This window comes from Hylobates moloch, unplaced genomic scaffold, assembly GCF_009828535.3.
Source record: "Hylobates moloch isolate HMO894 unplaced genomic scaffold, HMol_V3 SCAFFOLD_4, whole genome shotgun sequence".
NCBI lineage: Eukaryota > Metazoa > Chordata > Mammalia > Primates > Hylobatidae > Hylobates > Hylobates moloch.
Window position 1 is genome coordinate 68,250,857 of NW_026652279.1, and position 24,058 is coordinate 68,274,914.

Genomic DNA, 24,058 nt, shown 5'->3' on the forward strand with positions numbered 1-24,058 from the left:
TAAAATGGTCTGTTCGCTGTAGAAGCACTGGCTGCTGATTTTTAACTACTGACCCCAGAGATTCCAGGAATCAGGTGATTCAGGCTGCAAGGCACATAATCCCTTCACACCAATAATTAAGGGCAACATACAGAGTAACTGGGCTCTGTCATGAAAACCAGATAATAAACACATGCACACGTGTTAAGCTGCACTACTTTACAGCTCGTTCTGTGCAAACACAATAATTTACATTTCCATTTTACCAGCATGAGTTGCCCTAAGGATAGCAAAGAAGTAAAAAGGCCCAGCCAGAAAGGGCAAGGGGACAGGATCTTAGGAGGTGAAACACATTTCTTTCCTTTTGAAGCAATATTATAGGATTTGTAACAAGGCTGTAGGGAACAGTTCATAGCTAGAGCTTTTTAAAGTAATACCAAATAAATGGTCTGAAATAAACCAGCTGCAGTATTAAGAGGCAGAAAGTTTATGGCATGCATATAAGTTACTTTATGCCTCTGCAGCCACGATGAACTGCATTTCTTTTTTGTTTGTCATAAGGATATTGTGCGTTTGAAAAAAATTAAAGTTTCAACAAAATCCACCATGAAAACAACAGCAAAACGGACTGGGACGATAGAGGAACCTGTTTAATAATTGGCACACAGAAATTTACCAAAGCTCAAAATTCATAAGATGTAGACTTCCCATTAAAAAAATCAAATCAGCACGGTCTTGCTCTAAAGATGATATTTACGACAATTGTCCAAGTCAAATTGAGGGTGACTTAATCCACAAGAATGCCACTGCTCTAATTTATGCATAAAAATAGTAACACAAGTGTTTTGTGGGCCCATTGAGAAAAAGAAAGACAAGTATTCTGTAACTTGTTCAGGCATTCTTTTTAGACTTTTGAGTTTGTCACCTAATTAATCTGGATTGATGTGATGTTGATTTTAGGAATGTAGTACTTTGGCTTTTTGGTGTGAATTATTTTATAGACTCTGTAATTGGATGAACGAAATAATGCTTCTGCAAACTCCTATACTGCTTTCATCTCATATCAATTTATATTTTGAAAAGCATTATTTTTAAGCTACTGTATGCTTCCTGTAGGTTAGCAACAGGTAGTCAAGTTTTTTATTTGAGTTATAACTAAAGCTATCATTTTTAGATGATAATCCAATGGCTGATATAAAGTATCATGTCAATTTGCAAATCATTTTAGAAGGCAATAGTGAATACTAAAGAAAGTAATGCTTACAAGACTACGTTAGTTATATTGAGATTATTTTGGAGCACGTAAGCATGAGTATAGTCTTTGTACTAATTTCCATGAGAACATGCTATTTAAGTCACTGATTAGTAATTGCCACACTAAGCTGAGCCATAGTTTGGAAGGCAAAACACCTGGAATGATTGGTTTCACCAGAAAAAAAAAAAAAAAAAAAAAAAAGTCTTCCTGTTAGTTGTAAACACTTTGTTTCTTAAATGTGTATTTAAAAAAAAGTAAAAGGGTAAATTAAAATGTGGGGAGAAAGTTCTGGTTTTACTACTAGTTGTATATCATGTAACTGCAAAATAAACAGTTTATTTTAAAGGCTCTTTCTAGGTTGGTTGATAAAATGAAATAAGGCACTTGAAATAAACAGAGGTTGTTTATATTTACTTGGCAGTTAAGAAAGAGAAAAGTCTCCTATTTAGAGTTTAGCAAAGGACTAGTAATAAGGAAATTGAAGATACGCTTTGCATTTCAGCCATGCAGAGCAGGCTACAGTTTCTACTACCTATCATGTGCGTTATTTGAATGTAAACCACAGATTGCCCTTTATTTTAGCTTAAGTATGCTGAAATGTACACATGTAAAAATTATTTAATGCAGAACCATCAATTTCCCTCTTTTTCTAAAATAAATTTAATGTACTCAGTTTTTCCATAAAACTACTTTTGAAGTCTCTTTGTCAGGAGGAAGTTAACCAATTGTAAATCAATAACTGCTAAAACTAAAATGGTGAAGCAAAACAAAAAGCCAAGTTTAGAAACTTACAATGCCCATTGCCAAAGTGAAGTCTTTTTTCATCTGCCCCGTGTTTTGACTTATAGCCACAGAACCTGGAGGTAAATCAAGGAAAGCAAACACATAAGAGGAATCTATTTAAAATAGTTACCTATGCTCAGAATGTGCAAAGCATAAACATAAAACATTTTCCTCAAACAATTAAATGCTTTAGTGAAAGTTTAATAACTTAATATTTCCTAAATCCTCTGAAGAAAGCCCCCCTCTCTGGGGGCCCTGGAAAGCTGCCTAATGAGGAGATACATAGAGTTGCTTCCCACTGTGCAGACCCTCCAGTTCAGTTTTTATAATGGCCTTAGAATGTGTTTATAGTATTTTTTAACAACTTCTGTTAGAAGGAATGAAGGGTAAAGTCTCCATGGATAATGATTAGTGCTGTGCAGTGTTACCCCTGCTCTGGGTGAGAAAGTGTCAAGGAAATCTGGGGTTATTTGAAGAGTGAGGAGATAATTAGAGAAAGAAAGTAAAAAGTAGGAGTAGTGTCAGAAGAGAGAAGAGGAGGGGTGTATGTTAAAGAGTGGGGACAGGAATTTAATGTAGAGCAGAAAATCAAAATTAAAGATGGAGAAACAAAGAAAAGGAGGAGAAAGTGAGGAACTAAACTACAAGTGGAGACATTCTTATTTGTTAAAATATTTTATTGAGCACACTCTTCACATTTTAACAGCAATCAACGGCAGCAAACAAAGCAACAATGAAAGTGAATAGTAAAACAGACTGAGAACTCACCTCCCAATCAAAACATAGATGACAACAGTGAGGAGAATAACTGCTACTGCCGCTGAAATGGCGATCATGACCACTTGGCTACTTTCACCAGAGATGGAGAAAGCTGTGAGGTTGAAGAGAAAAAATAAGAACAGGTATTATAATCATGACTAACATCTACATGGAACAGTTGATTGATTCATTAATTAATTAATTTGTGTTCTACTTTTACCTGAAGTATGGCTTAATGTCTGATACAATGTTGAAAGTGTTCTTTACTTAATGTTTAAAAAAATAGACATTTCCCTTAATTTTGCTTGAAATTTCTACCTAATTAATAAGGGTAAATACTTTGTTTCAATGACATCAATCAAACATTATTTAAATGTCTCCTGTCCAAAATATGCTGTACTGGGTTTCTCTGGAAACTCGTTGAATGAACCAGAAGTTATGGGAGGATCTTAGAGAAGAGAGGAAGATTTCTCAGCATAAAATTATAAAAAGCTTTCTAATTAAGCTTGTTTTACCTCCAATGTCCATATTCATTTGGAAAGTGATATAATACATGGACCTCAACACATACCACCAATAAACTGTCCCTCTATTTCCTACCTTTGTAAATGGCCCATTTATTCACCTAGACAAATGGTTGGCAAAAAGGCCCAGGAGCCAAATCTTGCCTGTCCCCTGTTTTTGTACAGCTCACGAGCTTATAATGGTTTTACATTTCTTTTAACAGTTGTAAAAAGTCAAAAGAATGAGATTTCATGACATGTGAAAATTCTAAATCTAGGAAATTCAAATTTTGCTGTTTATAATAAATAAATTTTATTGGAATATAGCCACAATCAATCATTAATTTGTATATTGTCTATGACTGATTTTATGCTAGAATGGGCAAGTTGAGTAGCAGCAATAGAGAATCATGTGCACAAAGCCTGAAATATTTATTATCTGGCCTATCACAGAAAAAAGTTTACTGACTTTTGACCCAGACCAATGCTTCTCAAACTTTAATGTTCACAAAAACCACTCAAGAATCTCTGGAAAAGCAGTTTCAGATTCAGTCAATCCGGAGTGGGGAATGAGATTGTGCATTTCTTATGAACACACAGGCAGTGCTGATTATGATGATTCCAGACCACAACATTTTGAGGAGCAAGAATCTAGACCATAAATATAAAATAACCTTCTCCTCTCCATCTCCTAATCATTCTGCATCTAATTAATCACCAAACACTCTTAAATATCCTAGTTTAAGTCTTCATTTATCTTCTGGATTATAATTAGAAATTCCTAATTTGGTCTCTATTTGTATGCTTTTCACATGTTTTATCTTTCAGAATATTCCTTCTAAACCATGAATTTGACCGTGTCATTCCTATGCATAAAATTTTTGCATAGGAAAATTTTGGCTCTCTATAACTTTCAGAATAAGATGCAAATTTTATAGCAGAGCATGTAGAAGCCATTTAGGATCTGTTTCATGTTTAAAGCCCCAGCCACATCTCCTACAAACTCCATAAGCATCCTCATCTCTAGATATTTTAAAATACACACAATTCCCGGAACAGCCTCTTTTATGCTCTTATTTGCATACGTTGTTCTTGCGGTAAATGCTGATTAAATACATGAACACCTCAGGACTCAAAAGAAGAGCAGATTTTAGTTATCTGAATACTATCACCTCCCCAGGAGCCAACATGTCATCTTCAGCCTGAACAAATCTAAGTTTGGAAGATTTTCTCTAAAATATGTGGTTTTAGGGATAGTTAAATAATGCAAGAAAAGAAACGTGACAGATAGGTTGTTAGGAGTTTCCTGTGAGTAGCATCTGAAAAAAAGTGCTCAGAGTGTGGCAGGATGGCACACTCATAATATAAACTGTTGCAAGCCCTTTATTCTTTACTACCAGCAAACTATTGTTTATGCCTCTATGGCAGTCACAGGAGTGCTTGCTCAGATGTTCCTGCTGCAAAGAGTATAGTCAGCAGACAGCCTCCAGCTGCTGCACCTTCAGCTACAGCCTTCAAGCACAGGTTATGTTCCCCTTAGTGACTAAACAGTACTGGCAAAGGGTTACTGGAGCCTGGCCATCCCTGCCCAATGCAACACTCCTCAAATGGGTGATCCCTGCTCTGAAACTCCCCATTGACTTGGCCGAAACCCTCAGAGCTGCACTGTTGTCTGGGGCTCCCCTCCTCAACTCTTTCTTCTTTCCCTCCTTCCCTTTATAAATGACAGACCTACATCTCAGTCTGAGGTTCTGCTTGCCTGGCTCAGCTCCACCTGCCTTTTATCCTTCACAAATATTTCTCCTATAAAGCTCTTGTAGTTTCATCTCGGTATCTTCTTCCCAGAGTATCTGGCTGCTACATCCCTATCCATTGGCTACAGATCTGTGAATGATTTGTGAAATAGTTTAATCCAATATTTCAAAAATGCTCCATAAACATATAGTGGTGACTTGAACTCATGCTTTTCACTTTGCATACTGTAATAATTTATAGAAAGCAGCAAGGTTTGAATTCTCTGGTTATTTTGATTAGCCAGCCTATAAAATAAAGCTCAGTGAAACTGGGAAGGGAAATATGATAGGAGAAAAAATAATTCTCTATTTCTTTTTCTGTTGAAAACAGAATTAAACTAGGATTTCTCTACAGTTTTTTCTGTCTCTAAAATATATGACTCTCAGAGGCTATCTAAAGCACATAACTAAATCAGATCATTTCCATTGCTAAAATTAGCAAATATGTGAATGAATAATAGTGATGAGTTACATAGGTGTCTAATAATTTAACGTAATTGATAGCTATTACATTTCTTAATAATTCAATCTGAATTTGTTTTCTGCTCCCTCTGTTTCTAGTCATTTCCATTTTACTCCATCCTACACAGAGTGCTGGCTTTCTCTCTCAAAAGAGTGATTCAGAGTTCATTCTTTTGAGTCAGAACTCCTGGTTTTATATTTATTTGCTGTGTGACATAATTTTGTTGTTTGAGAATTAAATGAGTTAGTAGTAGTAGAACACTTACAGTAGTGACAAGCATATATTATGTGCTCAATAAATGTTACAAATGTTTATATCATTTCCCTGGTTAAAACTTTGCAAAACTTTGCAAAAGTACTCTATTTCCTACAATATTATGGATGATGAATGCCTGATTTTTATATAGAAATTTCTCCATTTAATGATTCCATTCTCCCTTTGTCAGGCTTCCTTTACGTCCCCTAGTAATAGGGCCCAAGAAATTAAAGTTGTACCATTTTTGCTCTTCAAAACAACAAATAATGAGCGGGTGAGGCATTCGGGAGCACTAATTTAATTATCTCTGGGGTTGTCTTCTTCATAGTAACATCCAATGAAATCCTCTAATTTTAAAACTCAACTTTATTCCATAGATTGTTATTCTTGAAATTCTTCAGATGTTCTAATTATGGACTATTTGTTTAAACACAACACACATGCACAGTGAGTACCTACTATATGAGGCTATATGAGGTACTATTTTAAGCACTTTACAAGCAATAACATATTTAATAAACATTAAAATCTCGTGAGTTATCACATGATGTTCCCCAATTTCCAGATAGAAAAGCTGAGACATGGAGACTTGAAATGACTTGTCAAGTTCACCCTAATAATGCTCATTTGCTCTAATGTATTTGCTCTTAACTCTCACTTTATCCCTGGGTTTCTTGTGCACAAAGCACACACCACGCCTTCAGTTTTTCCCCACTGAGGGTTTCCAAACAGTTGGACTATCTGCTTTTCCAAACATGCCCTAATGTCTGTACTTCTTGTATTGGTGGAAGCTACCTTCATGCTAGGAAAATCCTTTTATTCTTTTATACTCCATGCTTTCTATGGGTCTTAGTTTAGTTTTTTTTTCATGTGTAATAATTGCATGGTTCAAGACTTCAAAACCTGGAGATTCTAGGTTTGTTGCCCCCACTGACTAGATATTCAAACTCAGAAAAAAACACACAAAATCTGTATCTTAGATCATGTATAAAATGATACAATAGTATCTGAATAAGTTATAGAACAGAATCAAATGAAATGTTTATCATACTGCTTTATATACTGTCATGTAGAAGCATGGATTCTGGAATCGATGTATCCCTTGCCAATTGTGTGACTTTGGAAAACTTCCTTAACCTCTCTTTGCCTCAGTTTCCTCATCTGTAAAATGAAGATAATAATAAATATAAAATACTGACGTACAAAAATAAGATATTTTAAAGCACTTAGAAAAAAATATGTGCTCTACTCTGCCTCCATCTCTTCCCTATAAAGTTCAGAAAATGTTATCTAAATTCCAGCTCAAAATACATTGTGTTCTACCAAGAAATATGCATACATGTCATGAATAAGACATTCTTATGTAATTAAAAAATTAAAACCGGCCAGGCACGGTGGCTCACACCTGTAATCCCAGCACTTTTGGAGGCCAACGCAGTTGGATTACTTGAGGTCAGGAGTTCGAGACCAGCCTGGCCAACATGGTGAAACCCCATCTCTACTAAAAATACCAAAATTAGCTGGGTGTTGTGGCACATGCCTGTAATCCCAGCTGTAGAATCGCTTGAACCCAGGAGGCGGATTTTGTAGTGAGCTGAGATCTCATCACTGCATTTCCACCTGGGCAACAGAGCAAGACTCGGTCTCAAAAAAGAATAAATAAATACATAAATAAAATAAAAAATTAAAACTAGAGGAAAAAAGCAAACTGTTAAATACAAACATAAGTCTTATGCCTTTTTTTAAAAAAATCAACATATAACAAATAAGATTCTTATTAAATACTTAGAGCATTTAGGAATACATCATTTTGATTTTAAAAAAGCAATAGAGACAAAAAAAATTTTGTCTTTTACCCCCTAAGACAAAAGGCATTTTTTTCTCATTTGTATTTAAAATCTAGAAACATTACGGTGAAATAGCAAAAGTAAACTAACTTTTGTAAACAAATTAAAATGTATAACTCACGGTTTTTAAATAAATAAGGAGGGGGAAAAAAGCTCATATTTTTCCATCCTTTTTTCCTCTTCTCTCTCTCAATCAATGGAAGCATTGCTAATACAAAACTTACTTGGCAAAAATCATAAGGCCCTGCAGTTTTCAAATGAGATATTTCCTAAACCTCAGACACTGAAGCCTCATTAGAAGTTTATGCATAAATGCTACCACAGCAGTATCTGTGGTAAATCTGGAATTACATTAGAATTTTAAAATATATTGTTTTTGCAAATTTACTTATCAGAGAGGGTTAAGTGTTAAGACCATGTAAGATTAGAGGGATGTTCCCAAATATGCATAAAAAATGTTTATCTAATAGTGATCTGAGCCTTTTGCCTCATAATATGCCTGATTTCTACCACAGGACACAATAAATATTAGCTACTGCTAATTCTATGATTTCGGATCTCTCCTGATAAATCAAATATAGATTTTGTTATTGCTGTTATTTCAAATATTCATTTAAGTCCCAGTACTTTGGGAGGCTGAGGTGGGTGGATCACCCTGAGGTCAGGAGTTCAAGATCAGCCTGACCAATATGGTGAAACTGCATCTCTACTAAAAATACAAAAAAAATTAGCCAGAGTGGGGACGTGAGCCTGTAGTCCCAGCCACTGGGGAGGCTGAGACAGAAGAATTGCTTGAACCAGGGAGGCAGAGGTTGCAGTGAGCTGAGATCATGCCATTGCACTCTAGCCTGGGCAACAGAGCAGGATTTTGTCTCAAAAAAAAAAAAAAAGAAGATTTTGAGAAAAGTTAATCTGTAATCATTTCAAAAGGAGAAACTTCTTTGTACCACTTAACTTTGCAAAAAGTCTTAGAAGTACTAATGTTAAGTTATATTTTATTATTGAGCCATCTAAAGTTTTTAATTTGTTTTAAACCTTGTTGGCACTTGTATTTCTATCATATTTCATGTTTTGTTTCTAATATCCTCTGAGGGTGATTTCTGTGTACACATTTTATTGTGAGGATTAAACGAAGTCTTTAAGAATAGATTTACATATCTGAGGATGGCTGCTCTCCTTTGAGTAGAATTGTCATGGCTCAGTTATGAGCAGTTGATTTCTAAAAACATGAACATTTCAACACCTGGTGGAATTTACAGCTCCTTATCGTAAGCAGCATTTCTAATTGTCTGACAGAAAGTGTGCCATAAAATATGTACTCCAACATGAGTAAACTTGATGGAATAAATACTATATAACTAGAATGATTCTTATATTTTTAGGCCAGTCCTGAAAGTTTTTATCAGGTATCAAATTTGGACACAAAAATATACCAATAACACTTAGATTTTATGTTAGGAACAAACTATCTAGAAAATGGGAAATACAGGTGTCAGGGAAGAATGGGAAATGGGAATGGTCAGAAGATTATTATATTCCTTCAGCAGAGTGTTGAGCATTGCCAGACCTTTCCTGGGTAATCTGTTTCTAAAGGGTGTGCATCTTTGTTCATCTTTCTAGGCTACTTTACAACAGTGAATTTAAGTTGTAGAAAACTGATAGTAATATCTATCCTTTTTCCTTTAACAATTGAAATAACACTTGTTTACTAGAAAGACAACTGGTTTGTGTCCTGTAAGAAAGATGACCTCGATCATTACATTTATTACCCTCATTGGATATTAACCAGTTTGGGATATATTAGCACATTTTTAACATAATATGATTACCTAAACACACACACACACACACACACACACACACACACACACACACACACGTATCTGTTCTTCGAGTTTTTCTTAGAACAGGTTTTAATCTCTTGCTAATCTGTTTATTAATTAATGAGTTAAGTAGCCAGGCATGGTGGCTCACGCCTATAATCCTAGCACTGTGGGAGGCCAAGGTGGGCAGATCACAAGGTCAGGAGATCAAGACCATCCTGGCTAACATGGTGAAACCCCGTCTCTACCAAAAATACAAAAAATTAGCCGGGCGTAGTGGCGGCCGCCTGTAGTCCCAGCTACTTGGGAGGCTGAGGCAGGAGAATGGCGTGAACCCAGGAGGCAGAGCTTGCAGGAGCTTGCAGTGAGCCGAGATCGCGCTGCTGTACTCCAGCCTGGGCGACAGAGCAAGACTGTCTCAAAAAAAAAAAAGGCCGGCCCGGGTGAGTTAAGTAAAATCATTAACTTCTACTCATTTTATATTAGTGCCATAGACATAATTTTACCTTTTTGAAAATTATATTTTAGCAAAGGGCTTTTTTAAGTATGTTTTTAAGTATGAAGAAAATTCATTTGAAAAAAAGAAAAGTTACTGGAAAAACGTTTGCCAGTTTTAGGCTAATTTTAGCCAAATTTGGGGTTAAAGGGACAGGCTATTCAAATTACTTCTGAATGTGAATGAAGTGATAAAACACATTTTAGAAAATCCTTATTCTCTCTGTGATATGCTATTGAATGTGTTAAGGATTAAAACAAAATTAAGATTCTCATGGATCAGCAAGTTTCTTTTTTGTGGTTCATTGAATCAGAACCTGGAATATCTGAAATGACAGGCACTGGAAGTGTGTTACTATATTAAATAATGTTCCTCAAAAGTAATTTGTGGCTAAAAAAAAAAAAAAGAAGCATTTCATGCATTAGAATATGTTTGATTTGCATATGAGAAAAAAAGAAACACAAAATGTACACCCACACAAACACAAATACTGTATACAGACACAGGGCTCTGCAAATTGCAATGTCCCAAGCAATATACCTTAAATGTATCACATTTGTTTAAAACTTAGAAACAATGAGAATAAACGATCAGACATCTTTTGCAAGATCCCCGCCCCCTCCTCTAAACTACATTGAAATAATACATACAGTCTGGACTAGTTTCAAACTCAAACTTGCGGCTGTTCGTCCCATATCCAGCGGCTGTTCGGGCTCGGATTTGGAATACGTATATAGTGTCAGGCTTGAGGCTACTGATGGTAACATTTGTGCCTCTTGCCCTCAGAATGGTATAACTTGTCTCTTGTTCCTGCTTTGAGGTCAGAAAAAAAAAATCATGTTAAAATCAAATTTTCATAATGCTATAAAACGATAAACAGTGAACCACTCAAACCTGATTCTTTTACATTTTAACACAAATCATAGGATGGATTTAAAAAGTCATATCGATTATTTCAATTATTTTATTCTCTGAACACAAGTTAGGCATTTTTTTTTTAGACAAAGTCTTGCTCTGTCACCAGGCTGGAGTGCAGCGGCACTACCTCAGCTCACTGAAACCTCTGCCTCCCGGGTTCAAGCGACTTTCCTGCCTCAGCCTCCTGAGTAGCTGGGACTACAGGTGCATGCCATCACTCCCAGGTAATTTTTGTATTTTTAGTAGAGACGATGTTTCACCATGTTGGCCAGGCTGGTCTTGAACTCCTGACCTCAGGTGATCCACCTGCCTCGGCCGCCCAAAGTGCTGGAATTACAGGCATGAGCCACCGCTCCTGGCCCAACATGAGCATTTCTAAAAATAAAAATATTTACAGAATTTCCTAATTTGAATATTATGATTTCTGCCCTGCATGTAAAGCAGGAAAATTTTGGCTTTATTCTAACCAGTAAATACGTGAGAGAAGATATGCTCTCTTCAAAGTCAAGGTTGAGAGAAAGCTTAAATCTAATTCCAATAACAAACTTAAGAGAAGAAAATATCCCTTTGAATTAAACCTAATAGGAATGCTCTATTGATTCTGCAGTAGAACATTTTTTATTTCAACCTTAAAATATTAAACATAAAAAATCAAGGATTTATATGTAGCTCTGCATTATTTTTAGCTTAACTGTATTTGTGCTGTATTTAATCTAAGTCACTGTGGTTTGGTAGAGACAAAAATCTCCAGATCAAAGGCTAGAAATATTTCCCAAAAAGGATCTCTAGGAGATTCACATTGTACATTAGATTTGCACCACACATTTTAGTGGTCTCTTTGTGTCAAGCCTTGTTTACAAAAATTGAATTTATCAAGAATTACGTTTTTTCTCTCACATATATTATTATACACAGAGCTCCTATGGGGAACCTGATTTCAAGCAATGGTACAATGTCCCTGCACCTAGAGTAGGACCTAGAGTGGGTGATACGAAACACTGTATATCCTCAACCAAAACGAGATTGAATAGTACAGAAAACATGCCATACATTACATATACTGTTAATCACCATCAGTATATGTAATGTATATACTGTTAATCACCATCAGTATATGTAATGTTATTTCACCATACTGAAATAACCAATCAAGAAAGCTAGACCTTCTGGACCTTAAATCCTAGAGAATCTTTCTAAATATTACCGAGCATACTATAAATACTTAACAATTAATTTTTAAATTTAGGTATATGTGATGCAAATATGTATTTATAGGAATATATTTTAAATAATATTACAGGTATGTATGTATCAAAAATATTGTTTAATATTTTAAACAATATTAACAATGGTTAATATTGTTTAAAAGTAATGTTCAGGGGCGGTGGCTCACGCCTGTAATCCCAGCGCTTTGGGAGGCCAAGGCAGGTGGATCACCTGAGGTCAGGAGTTTAAGACCAGCCTGACCAACATGGAGAAACCTCATCTCTACTAAAAATACAAAATTAGCTGGGCATGGTGGCGCATGCCTATAATCCCAGCTACTTGGGAGGCTGAGGCAGGAGAATTGCTTGAACCTGGGAGGCAGAGATTGTGGTGAGCCGAGATCATGCCATTGCATTCCAGCCTGGGCAACAAGAGTGAAACTCCATCTCAAGAAAAAAAAAAAAAAAGGTAATGATGCTTGTTGCGTTTGTTGAGGGAGTTTGAAATGAGGCAGCATACTTCTCATGTTTGTGAAAGGTACAGATGTATACAATTAAAATTTGAGATCAGCCTCATAGATCTAAATGTTAGGTGTTCTTCTCCCAGTTCTGAAATCTAGTTTGAACTGAGGCACATTACTGATTTTTAAAAATTTTGTGGCATCATTTATGAACATGAATTATGATATTTGCCTATTCTATCTTGTCACACTTCTGAAAATAGATCACAATCCTATGAGTATTTGACTTTACCGCAGTATAGGACTCAAAGCTAAGAGAAAATTTATTTCTACCACAATTTTGGAACAATGAAGTTTATTTGGCATCAATTTCTTTTAATGAAAAAGACTCTAGGCTTTCTGTAAGAGGGACTATGAAAAAAATGACATTATACTAGAGAAATACATTAACTTCAAGCAAGGAAATAACTACATCATGCAAAACAATGTTTTTACATTATGCATTTTTGCACAGTTGATTATGCCAATAATTCTCATAAGGATCTATTATCATGTAGAAAAAGGTACCTGATATAGGGAAAAACCTACTAAAGGAGGACTCATGGCTGCCACAATTCAAAACAGAGGCCTAATATTTATTAGCAATGAGGCTGTGGGAAATTCATATAACATCACTCTCAGTTTTCTTATTTGTAAAACAACTGACTTTGCTACTTCCATAAGGTTGTTATACAGCTCAGACTTAAGTAATGTCCACAGAAATGTTCTGTAAATATAAACTGCTATACAAATGCACAATTTGCATTTAATTCACTTTAACGCACTTTATAAACTGAAGTAAATACACAAATATGTAGTGTTCATGTTAGTAGCTGTGAAACTAACTAGCTGTGATTCTAAGGTTTAAACATATCTTGCCTTTAAACTTTACTATCATTTACAAACAGAAAAAAGTGAGTTATTTAGAATGATGGAATACTCGCCACTCAGGGCAAAATAACCACATAACTATTTTTTAATAATTTTTAAATTTGGGGTAAAAATAACCATGTGCCTATTTTTTTGAATAATTGCATTACCAAGCCACAATTTTATGTCAGGCAAATTTATCCATCTATCCCCAACCTTTTAAATTTCCTTCTACAGGGTCAAGAAAATCTTTTCATCATCAGTTAAATAATACAACATTCTTGTTACTAGCACAGTGTTGCTATTTGTATTGAATGAAATGCATGTGAATTTGAAGATCAGGAAATGACGCTTGAGGCAATGAACTAAAAAAAACAGTTCACAAATAGACCAAAAAACCACAATAAAATAATTGGTAGAGTAGGGGTCTTGGTGTAAAAGGACATAAATGTCATGCTATTGCCATAACTAACTGGATTAAGTTGGCAGTGGCATCTTTGATGTTGTTTATTGCTGTAGAATGGGGGTATTCAACAAGATTCTTTCTAAACCTTCCTCTACCAATAAATCAAAGGGGTCACAGGGCCACAGTTCTAAACAGTGCTCTACCATTTACTAGCAATGTCACTGGTTTCTTTGCAAGAGCACAGCTCATGAGGAAACAGCTTCTTGCCTACACAGCCCAAATCTGAAACATTGTTTCCCCACCTTTTCATAGTATTTGACCTCGTAGTCCAATATGATCCCATTAGGATGTTCAGGCTCTTGCCAGGACAAAGAGATGCTATTTCTGGAGGTCCGATCTTTCTTAATCGTCAGGACAGGTGATGGAGCTGTAAAGAGAGGACGGGAGGGGAAGGTGGAAGGAAGCAAATGAATGGGTTGGAAAGGGTGGCGAATAAGAACAGAGAGAGAAGGGAACATGCAAATGGAGTCTACCATTGTTCCAATTTTTGGCAAGAAAGCACTATTTCCATTTCCAAGGCTCTTGAGTATTAATCTGGCCCCATATCCAGACTCAACAGCTGGATGATAGCCCTGGTACATGCAGGCCTAGGGAAAATGTGCTGAGATTCTCTGCCGCTGGTGCACTAGTGGCAAGTGAGCAGATGTTTTCAATCTGCTACTATAATGTACGCAACGAAATATATTTGATATATTAAAAAAAGAACAAAACATCAGGACTACCTATTTGTTATAATGTAGCAAAGTTATTAATGCCAGATTCTTCAGCTCATTGATAACATTTTCATATGCAGCTCTGCAAGATGACTGGAATCCATTATGCACAAGGAGTCCCATGGTAACCATAGGTAATAATAATATTTAGTGAATTGTAAAATAGACATGATTTAGGCCATATTACAGTAGGTCTTGACTTCTGACAAACATCTCTTGACTACAAAGAAAAGGAAACAACCATCTTCTTTTGTACAGTTTTATTTCTTAAAAAAATACTTAATGAGAGGTACCAAGGAAATGACTGCTCTATGTGTTACAATTACCTAGACATGTTTTGAAATGTCTTATTTGATGGTGAGTCTACATTTGCTATGTTTTGCTAAGCATTATCGAAAGTATGGAATATTAATAAAAACCCCATCTGTTTGGATCAGATATCGTAGGGTCAAATTCATTTCTGACTGAAGATTAAAAATATTTTAAGTGATTTCCTTCTTCAAACCCTTCCATTAAAAGGAAAAATTCATACTATCATCAAAGTACTTCTGCTCTCAAATCTCAATCTTGGTTCACTCGTCAATCGAAATGTCTCACTGGAGTTCAGTGGCACCCTGCCTTAATGGAATGCAGCAAAATAAACTACAAACACACAACAAACAAAAACTCAGGAATCTTTAGATACATTAACTGTTGAATTGTTTTCATTGTAAAAGAACTTATTTTTATATAGATTTTTCTCAAATCAAGGACCGTAAGAACCTCATGTATTTGCATTTCCCACAAGTTAACAGAAGTTCCGTATTTGTTGATGTTTCTATGATAATCACATGATAACTTTTGCATCCAACCTCTCGTTCAAACTTTCCTATCCATAAACACTTTTCATTTTTATTGTTTATCTATAATAGAAACTTTCATGATGCTTGCCTCGTGCCACTTCAGAGAAAACTGTACACCAAAAAATAGAATCTACTGCAATATTTCCCATCCACTGGGTTTTATTATTTGTGAGATCTCATAGAAACTCCTTCTGATTGAAGCATGGATTGGCCTAGGAATGATGACTTAATCTTTTATTATTTTTTCTTTTTTTAAGACGGAGTTTTGCCCTTGTGTTCCAGGCTAGAGTGTAGTGATGTGATCTTGGCTTACTGCAGCCTCCACCTCCCAGGCTAAAAGCAATCCTTCTGGCTGAGACTGCAGGCTTGTGCCACCACAATCAGCTAATTTTTTATTATTTGTAGAGACAAAGTTTTGTCATGTTGCCCAGGCTGATCTTGAACTCCTGGGCTCAAGTGATTCTCCCCGCTAGGCTTCCCAAAGTGCTAGAATTACAGGCATGAACCACCACACTTGGCCTGACTTAATCTTTTGCCAAGGAAAAATGTAGGTGTTGCTTTTTTGATGAAAAAGTAAATTCACTTTCTTACCAACTTTTTGCTCCCATTAGAAATTAATATCCTTTCATATAAATTAACATCATTTACCTTTCATTATCAATTCTTCATCTATTCAATAATCCTCTATTTTAGTCCCTAAATTCGTTTCACCCCCACAACCCTGTGATTTGTTCTCTAAAATTGATTCCAAGCAAAAGATAAGTTATTTTTCTTCTATTTTAGTTGAAGCTTCATAAACATATTCAATATTTATAAATGTATTGCTGAATTATAAATAAATGGATATGTGGATTTTTAAAAAAATGTTTTATTTTTACTTACTTTAATACTTAGAAAAATCAAATCATTATCCAATCACTAATAAAAGAATTGCAGCCCCAATGTATTTGGACTCAAATTTTGCATTTTCTACAATGAGGAAATCCTACTAATTTTTCTGCTGAAGTAAGTCCATTAATGGAGTTACAGCTAATGTCAGTTTCAAGAGCATTTCAAGAAGCTCAGTGTTGGAACACATGAGGTCCTGCATTTAATTTGATACCACCATGAAACCTTCATTTTTTCCTAGTGGTTAAAATTCATTTTCAAAGAAGTTTTGAAAATAACCAGGTAGAGCATCTCTGCTTTAAAGATAGAAAAGTGAGAAAACAATTCATTTCAAAGAACAATTGCGATGAGGATTGTATTAACTTTTTAATAAAAGCTTTGCGGGCTGTTTTGAGGGTCTGTCCAAATTTTACTGCTTCTGCACTGAGCAGGACTTTATAACTGTTGAATTTTTTAAAGCTCTTTGAGCAAGCTGCAGGACCCTGTTGGACTGTAATAAATAGGCTTTTGTAATTCCACACCTACTTAAGTAGAGGCAATTGCTTGAAGCTTGTGCCATCGCTATGTTAAATGAACCTTTTCTGATTGCTGCTTTTGGACCCCTATTAAGTCATTTGTTCTGCTCTTTTAATACACGCCCCTTGTGCTGGCTGCATTTCAGCAAAGTTCAACTCAGTACACCAGCTGGAAGCCCGGTACTTTTTAATACTCATCAATATTTTAATATTAATAAATAATTAATAGGAATTGTTTTTCTTTCCCCTGATAAATGATGTGGACATAATAAAACATAATGGAGAAAGAGACAAATTCTGTGGGCACTCCATTGTATCAATGCTTTTAAAAAGTTTTCCAGAATACTTTTTAATTCATGTTTTGAGGTATGATTTATCGATTTTTTATGTGCTGTAACACAATTTAGAATATTAATGAGAAACAGTGATACAAATTATGCTTTTCATTAATTTTCAGATATCAAAGTGATTTGTTCAAATTACTAATTTGCAAATTCATAGAAATTCTTTAAATCAGTATTTTTCTGTACAAAAATCAAGATATTGCAGTGTACACTGTAAGACGGGTTTGTTGTCTTTTCATTCTTCTGTTTTTTAAATTTGCAATTTGAGAGAATGGAGGTTAATGATTAAACAAAATGGAAAAAAAAAACTTTCAACTTCCTTAAGACTGGAAAAATGCTGGGAGCTACAGGCGAAATTAAGAAGGAAGAGAAAAGCTCAGGGATTTTTTGGCAAAAATGCTGATATATACGCTAAAATCGCAATTGCCAGTAAATGACCTGATGGCCTAGGATTTTTTTTTTTTTTTTTTTTTTTAGATGGAGTTTCACTCTTGTTGCCCAGGCTGGAGTGCAATGGCGCAATCTCGGCTCACTGCACCTCCACTTCCCGGGTTCAAGAGACTCTACTGCTTCAGCCTCCCAAGTAGCTGGGATTACAGATGTGTGCCACCACACCCAGCTAATTTTCATATTTTTAGTAGAGACAGGGTTTCACCATGTTGGCAAGGCTGCTCTCGAACTCCTGACCTCAGGTGATCCACCTGCCTCAGCCTCCCTAAGTGCTGGGATTACGGGAGTGAGCCACTGCACCCGTCCAGATTTTTAGTTTTCTGCCTCTTACACATCCTAATTGATAGATTACTGAAATGCTTCCCTTATTAAGAGAAAGATGACAGAAGAGGATGTTAAGAAACTGGTGCAGGCATTAATGCAAGTTAGCAAATAGTTCTGTAGAAAAACAAATGAAGAAACTGGTAAAAAGAAAATTTAAAACTGTATAAAGGTAATAATTTTTAGCAAATTTAAAATAATGTCTGGTATGTAAAATCCATTTTTGTTGTATTGGTATTTAAGAGAGAGAAATAATACTAATATTTGATCTCTAACTTTTGCTATTCTAGGTACAGCTGATATATGTTCCCTTTATAAAACCATAAAGAAAGGAGACATAATATACTTTGTAAAGTGGCATTGATTATATTTTAAATGAAATATTTCTCAAAAAAATACAAATAGGCCAGGCGTGGTGGCTCATGCCTGTAATCCCAGCACTTTGGGAGGCTGAGGCGGGCGGATCATGAGGTCAGGAGATCGAGACCATCCTGGCTAACACGGTGAAACCCCATCTCTACTAAAAGAAAAATACAAAAAATTAGCTGGGTGTGGTGGCGGGCACCTATAGTCCCAGCTACTCGGGAGGCTGAGGCAGGAGAATGGCGTGAACCTGGGAGGCAGAGCTTGCAGTGAGCCGAGATCACGCCACTGCATTCCAGCCTGGGTGACAGAGCGAGACTCCGTCTCAAAAAAAGAAAAAATACAAATAATGGAGAAAAAATAGTTAAGACTAAGAGGAAGGGGCAGCTCATGCATCACACAGCTGATCATTCTCCAAGAAGCTTCTCTGGACTTATATAGCGGTACTGAAACTTCCAAACACTGCCAGTACTAAGGAAACTCTTAACTGTGTGACAGTGGAATTGCATGATGCTTTCAATCTATTCTTCTTTCAAACGTTTCTTTGATCATGACATAGGCCTAGACAGATATTTTTACCCTATATATCTAGTAATATGTGTTTTATAAAAGCTGATATAAAAGTGCTTTTCAGGCCAGGCGCAGTGGCTCGTGCCTGTAATCCCAGCACTTTGGAAGGCCGAGGCAGGTGGATTGCCTGCAGTCAGAAGTTCGAGACCAGCCTAGCCAACGTGATGAAACCCGGCTCTACTAAAAATACATAAAAACTAGCCGGACGTAGTGCTGGGCACCTGTAATCCCAGCTACTCGGGAGGCTGAGGCAGAAGAATCACTTGAACCCGGGAGGTGGAGGTTGCAAGTGAGCAGAGATTGCATGCCATTGCACTCCAGCCTGGAAAACAAGAGTAAAACTCTGTCTCAAAAAAAAAAAGGGCTTTTCAATTTCTCTTCTAAGAAGACATAACTTTCTGGAAACCAAGGGTTGACTTGTTCACAGTTTTTTCTTCCCTAAATCCAGGCCACTGCAATGACAGCCTCTTGAATCAGCAACATTGCAACGACTAGTTGACATATATGACAGAGAGATGCAAAGTACCATTTTTTTTTTTTTTTTTTTGGAAATGGAGTCTTGCTCTGTCGCCCAGGCTGGAGTGTGGTGGCAAAATCTTGGCTCACTGCAACCTCTGCCTCCCGGGTTCAAGCAATTCTCCTGCCTCAGCCTCCTCAGTAGCTAGGATTACAGGCGCAGGCCACCATGCCCAGCTAATTTTTTGTATTTTTAGTAGAGATGGGGTTTCATCGTGATGACCAGGATGGTTTTGAACTCCTGACCTGAAGTGATCTGCTTGCCTTGGCCTCCCAAAGTACTAGCATTACAGCATGAGCCACCACACCCAGCCAAAGTATCACTCTTAATAGTTAATAATTGGCCAGGCATGGTGGCTCAGGCCTGTAATCCCAGCACTTTGGGAGGCTGAGGTGGGCAAATCATGAGGTCAGGAGGTCGAGACCAGCTTGACCAACATGGCAAAAACCCGTCTCTACTAAAATTCAAAAATTAGCTGGGTGTGGTGGTGTGTGACTGTAATCCCAGCTACTTGGGAGGCTGAGGCAGGAGAATCACTTGAACCCTGGAGGTGGAGGTTACAACGAGCCAAGATGGCACCACCACACTTCAGCCGGGGTGACAGAGTGAGACTCAGTCTCAAAAAAAAAAAAAGTTAATAATTGAACCTCAGCCGAGAAGTAGAGAAGAACTTTTTCTGAAAGATTTTTTCTTCATCTATTTGAAGTACAGAAGGAAGATTTTTGCACATTGTAACCTGAGTCATTGACTACATTCAATAAAATAATAGAAAAACAAATTACAATGGTAAAGCAAAAATGTTGGGTAGAAAGTGTCTCCTTGTGAAGGGATCTGATTAGGGATGAGACTTGCATCATTCACAATTTGTGTTAGAATTACACTTGATACATGTGTGTGCCAGATCTAGTGACAGACATGGAAGGGATTCTTTGTTTTAACTGTGGTGTTTTAAAATCTACATTTACCATTGTTCTGCCACTGAAATATGACCCTTCCTTAAAATCAGGAAGTGAAAACTTCAAAATTCAACCCCTAAAGGATCTGGTTTGGTTCATTTGTTTTTTATTGGGACCTGCCTCTTTCTAGATTTGGGAATTTCTAATGAACCTCTGAGGTATCTCTGTGGCTTAGAGATTGGACAAGTTAAAGTAATAACAAAAAGGGCTCAGGATTTCTTTTCTAAGTGAGCCAAAGCTTTTAAAAATTATCTCCATGGGAAAATGTATGCAGTGAATGGTTGAAAGATTTTTCTTTTGAATCAGACATGACTTTCAAAGCATCAGTCTCTGATTTTTCCTTACCATTCATTACAATGCCTACTGAGAAACATTCCCTTCTCAGTTTTTTCAGATGTGAACACTTCTATTAAATCCAGAAACTCTCTTGGGTTTGATTTAGCATAATCATTCATAGCTTAATGTTCTCCAACTCACCATTCCTACACTGATTTCCCCAAACCTGGTGTTCTGATTTTCTGTTGCAGCTACAAAGCCTCATCAATTTGCAGTGTATCCAGTTCGAAATCTCAGTTATACTTTATATTTTTTCTCACCGATAATTCAGCTTGCCAATCAGCTCCACCTTCTGAAAGCTGATCAATTTTCTACTTTTCCAGCCACGGCTTAGTTCAAACCCTTGCCATTTACCAACTGCATTGGATTCTATGCCTGTCAGCTTAATATTTTCAGAATTTCAACTTTCTATACATTTTGATGATTTAGTATTTTATAAAGCAGATGAAACATTGATTCCCCTCTCTTTCAAAATCGCATAATTTCAAATCTAGGTTTTCTAAAATGTTAAGCAAATAATAAGCTCCAACAGAATGGTCTGGAGATCTGTATTTTTAAGAAGATGATAGCAGAAAACTCTTAGGATCACAAAGAGTTGGGAAACTTTGGACTACAGTAGGATACAAAATTTGAAATTCATTTCATTGTTATTTAGTGCTCCTCACAAGACTGCAACATACATAACAGCTTTGTCATTTATTGCTCTCTATACAAAGCTAAAATTCTGAAGACAATTCTTTTTTTCAATTATTTGTGTATGCGGTACTCCCTGTCTGCAACACAAGATCTCTTTCATTTCCACCTGGAAAACTGCTTCTACTACTCATTATTCTCCAAAATCCTTTGCTAATATAATTCCCTCATAAAGTTTCTCCTGAGTCCCTTAGGCAATAGTTAATCAGGTCCTCCCTCAGGTCCCTTATAGCATAATTGCTCCTTCTCCCATTATTTAGCCCACTGCATTGTGTTGTAATTACATCATTTGCTTACAGTGTGTCTTCCCATTAGACTGTACGTCCCTCAGAATCTTAGGTGCCTGGCATAGTGCCGGCTTTGCATAAACCTAGCCATGGAATTTGGTTAGCCTTGAAATAAAGTATACAGCATATTTTGTGGCTGGTTCCTCTGAAAAATAAATTCTATTTAGCCCCTGATATTAAAATAATAAAATTAAAATCAAAATGGCAATTAAAATGTGCTTAGAAGAGAGACTACTCTCTATAAACTTCTATTATTCAAATTCTATAGTAAAAAGAAAAGTAATTTTCTCAATAGAATTAATTGTGCTGGGAGAAAAATATTCTAAGACATAATACACTGAAAATAAATTTTGACCAGAATTTCCTCCCCCAATTTTTTGATAACAGTATACACAAGATTTAGTCTTTTCTAAAGACTAAAACTCCAAAATTTTAATCATTGAATTTTAAAGATCTAAAGTAGTTTTAAAGACTGGAGAATTTTGTTACGATTTATAATCTTATCCTTTTCTCAGCATGGAGAAATAAAAAAATTTAAAAACATAATGACAAACGAAGTATGCATTTCATAGTCATTAATTGCATAAATTCACCAAAATGAAATCTTATTTTTCATTTTATCAATTAATCAACATATTCCTTTTCATAAAAATATAAAGGTCTTCTTATTTTTAATATCCCCCAGTATCCTCACAGAATTAGAGCAATCTTCATATATATGATATATGTGATACGGTTCTGAAAATCTAGGAGATAATCATAGATTTCTAAATATAATGCTTCAGCATGAAAGAGGTTGTATTAGTTCATTCTCACGCTGCTATAAAGCACTGCCCAAGACTGGGTAATTTATAAATGAAAGAGGCTTAATTGACACAGTTACTCAGGGCTAAGTAGGCCTCAAGAAACTTACAATCGTGATAGAAGGGGAAGCAAACACTTCTTTCTTCACATGGCAGCAGCAAAGAGAAGTGCAGAGTGAAGTGGCAGGGAAACCCTTATAAAACTATCAGATAACAGGAGAACTCACTCACTATCATGAGAATGGCATAAGGGTAACTGCCCCCATGATTTAATTACCTCCCACCTGTGGGTCCCTCCTAGGACACATGGGGATTATAATATAAGATGAGATTTGGGTGGGGACACAGAGCCAAACCATGCCATTCCACCCCTGACACCTCCCAAATCTCATGTCTTCACATTTTAAAACATAATCATGCCCTTCCAATGGTCCCCAAAGTCTTAACTCATTCCAGCATTAACCCAAAAGTTCAAACCCAAAGTCTCATCTGAGACAAGTCAAGTCCCTTCTGCCTATGAGCCTGTAAAATCAAAGGCAAGTCACTTACTTCCCAGATACAATGAGGGTACGGCCATTGGGTAAATACACCTATTCCAAATGAAAGAAATTGGCCAAAACAAAGGGACTACAGGCCCATGCAAGTTCAAAATCTAACAAAGCAATAATTAAATCTTAAAGCTCTGAAATAATGTCTTTTGGCTCCATGTCTCATATCCAAGTCATGCTGATGTAAGAGATGGGCTCCCACAGCCTTGGGTTTTTCAGGGTACAGCCCTCCTCCCAGTTACTTTCAGGGGCTGGTGTTGAGTATTTATGGCTTTTCCAGGTGCATCCAACGCAAGCTGTCAGTGGATCCACCATTCTGGGGTCTAGAGGATAGTGGCCTTCTTCTCACAGCTTCACTAGGCAGTGCCCCACTGGGGACCCCACATTTCCCTACTGCACTGCCCTAGCAGAGGTCTCCATGAGGGCTCTGCCCCTGCAGCAAATTTCTGACTGGACATCCAGGCATTTCCAAATATCCTCTGAAATGTAGGTGGAGGTTCTCAAACCTTAGTTCATGACTTCTGTGCACCTGCAGGCTCAACACTAGGAGGAAGCTGCCAAGGCTTGGATCTTGCACCATCTGAAGCCATGGCCCAAGCTATACCTTGGCCTCTTTTAGCCACAGTTGGAGCAGCTGGGACACAGGGCAACAAGTCTCAATGCTGCACACAGCAGGGGGGTCCTTGGACCGGCCCACAAAACGATTTTTCCCTCCTTGACCTCCTGGCCTGTCAAAACGATATCTGACATGCCCTGGAGATATTTTCCCGATTGTCTTGGCAATTAATATTTGGCTCCTTGTTACTTATGCAAATTTACGCAACCAGCTTGAATTTCTCCCCCGAAAATGGGTTTTTCTTTTCTACTCAATTATCAGGCTGCAAATTTTGCTAACTTTAATGCTCTGCTTCCTCTTGAATGTTGTGCTACTAAAAAAATTGTTCCACCAGATACCCTAAATTATCTCTCTCAAGTTTAAAGTTCTGCTGATCTCTAG

The 24,058-nt window shown here is 36.6% G+C and overlaps 1 protein-coding gene across 1 annotated transcript in view; it reads right to left on the minus strand.

Moving 5' to 3' along the window:
- The window catches only part of EPHA3 (EPH receptor A3), a 368,497-nt gene that overhangs the window by 66,987 nt on the left and 277,452 nt on the right, over nt 1-24,058 (minus strand). The window contains exons 6-9 of the mRNA XM_032150377.2: nt 14,158-14,282; nt 10,607-10,769; nt 2,786-2,888; nt 2,027-2,091 (exon numbers count right to left, since the gene is read on the minus strand). Of these exons, the coding sequence (XP_032006268.1) occupies nt 2,027-2,091; nt 2,786-2,888; nt 10,607-10,769; nt 14,158-14,282 (456 nt within the window). The remainder of the gene's footprint in view (nt 1-2,026; nt 2,092-2,785; nt 2,889-10,606; nt 10,770-14,157; nt 14,283-24,058) is intronic.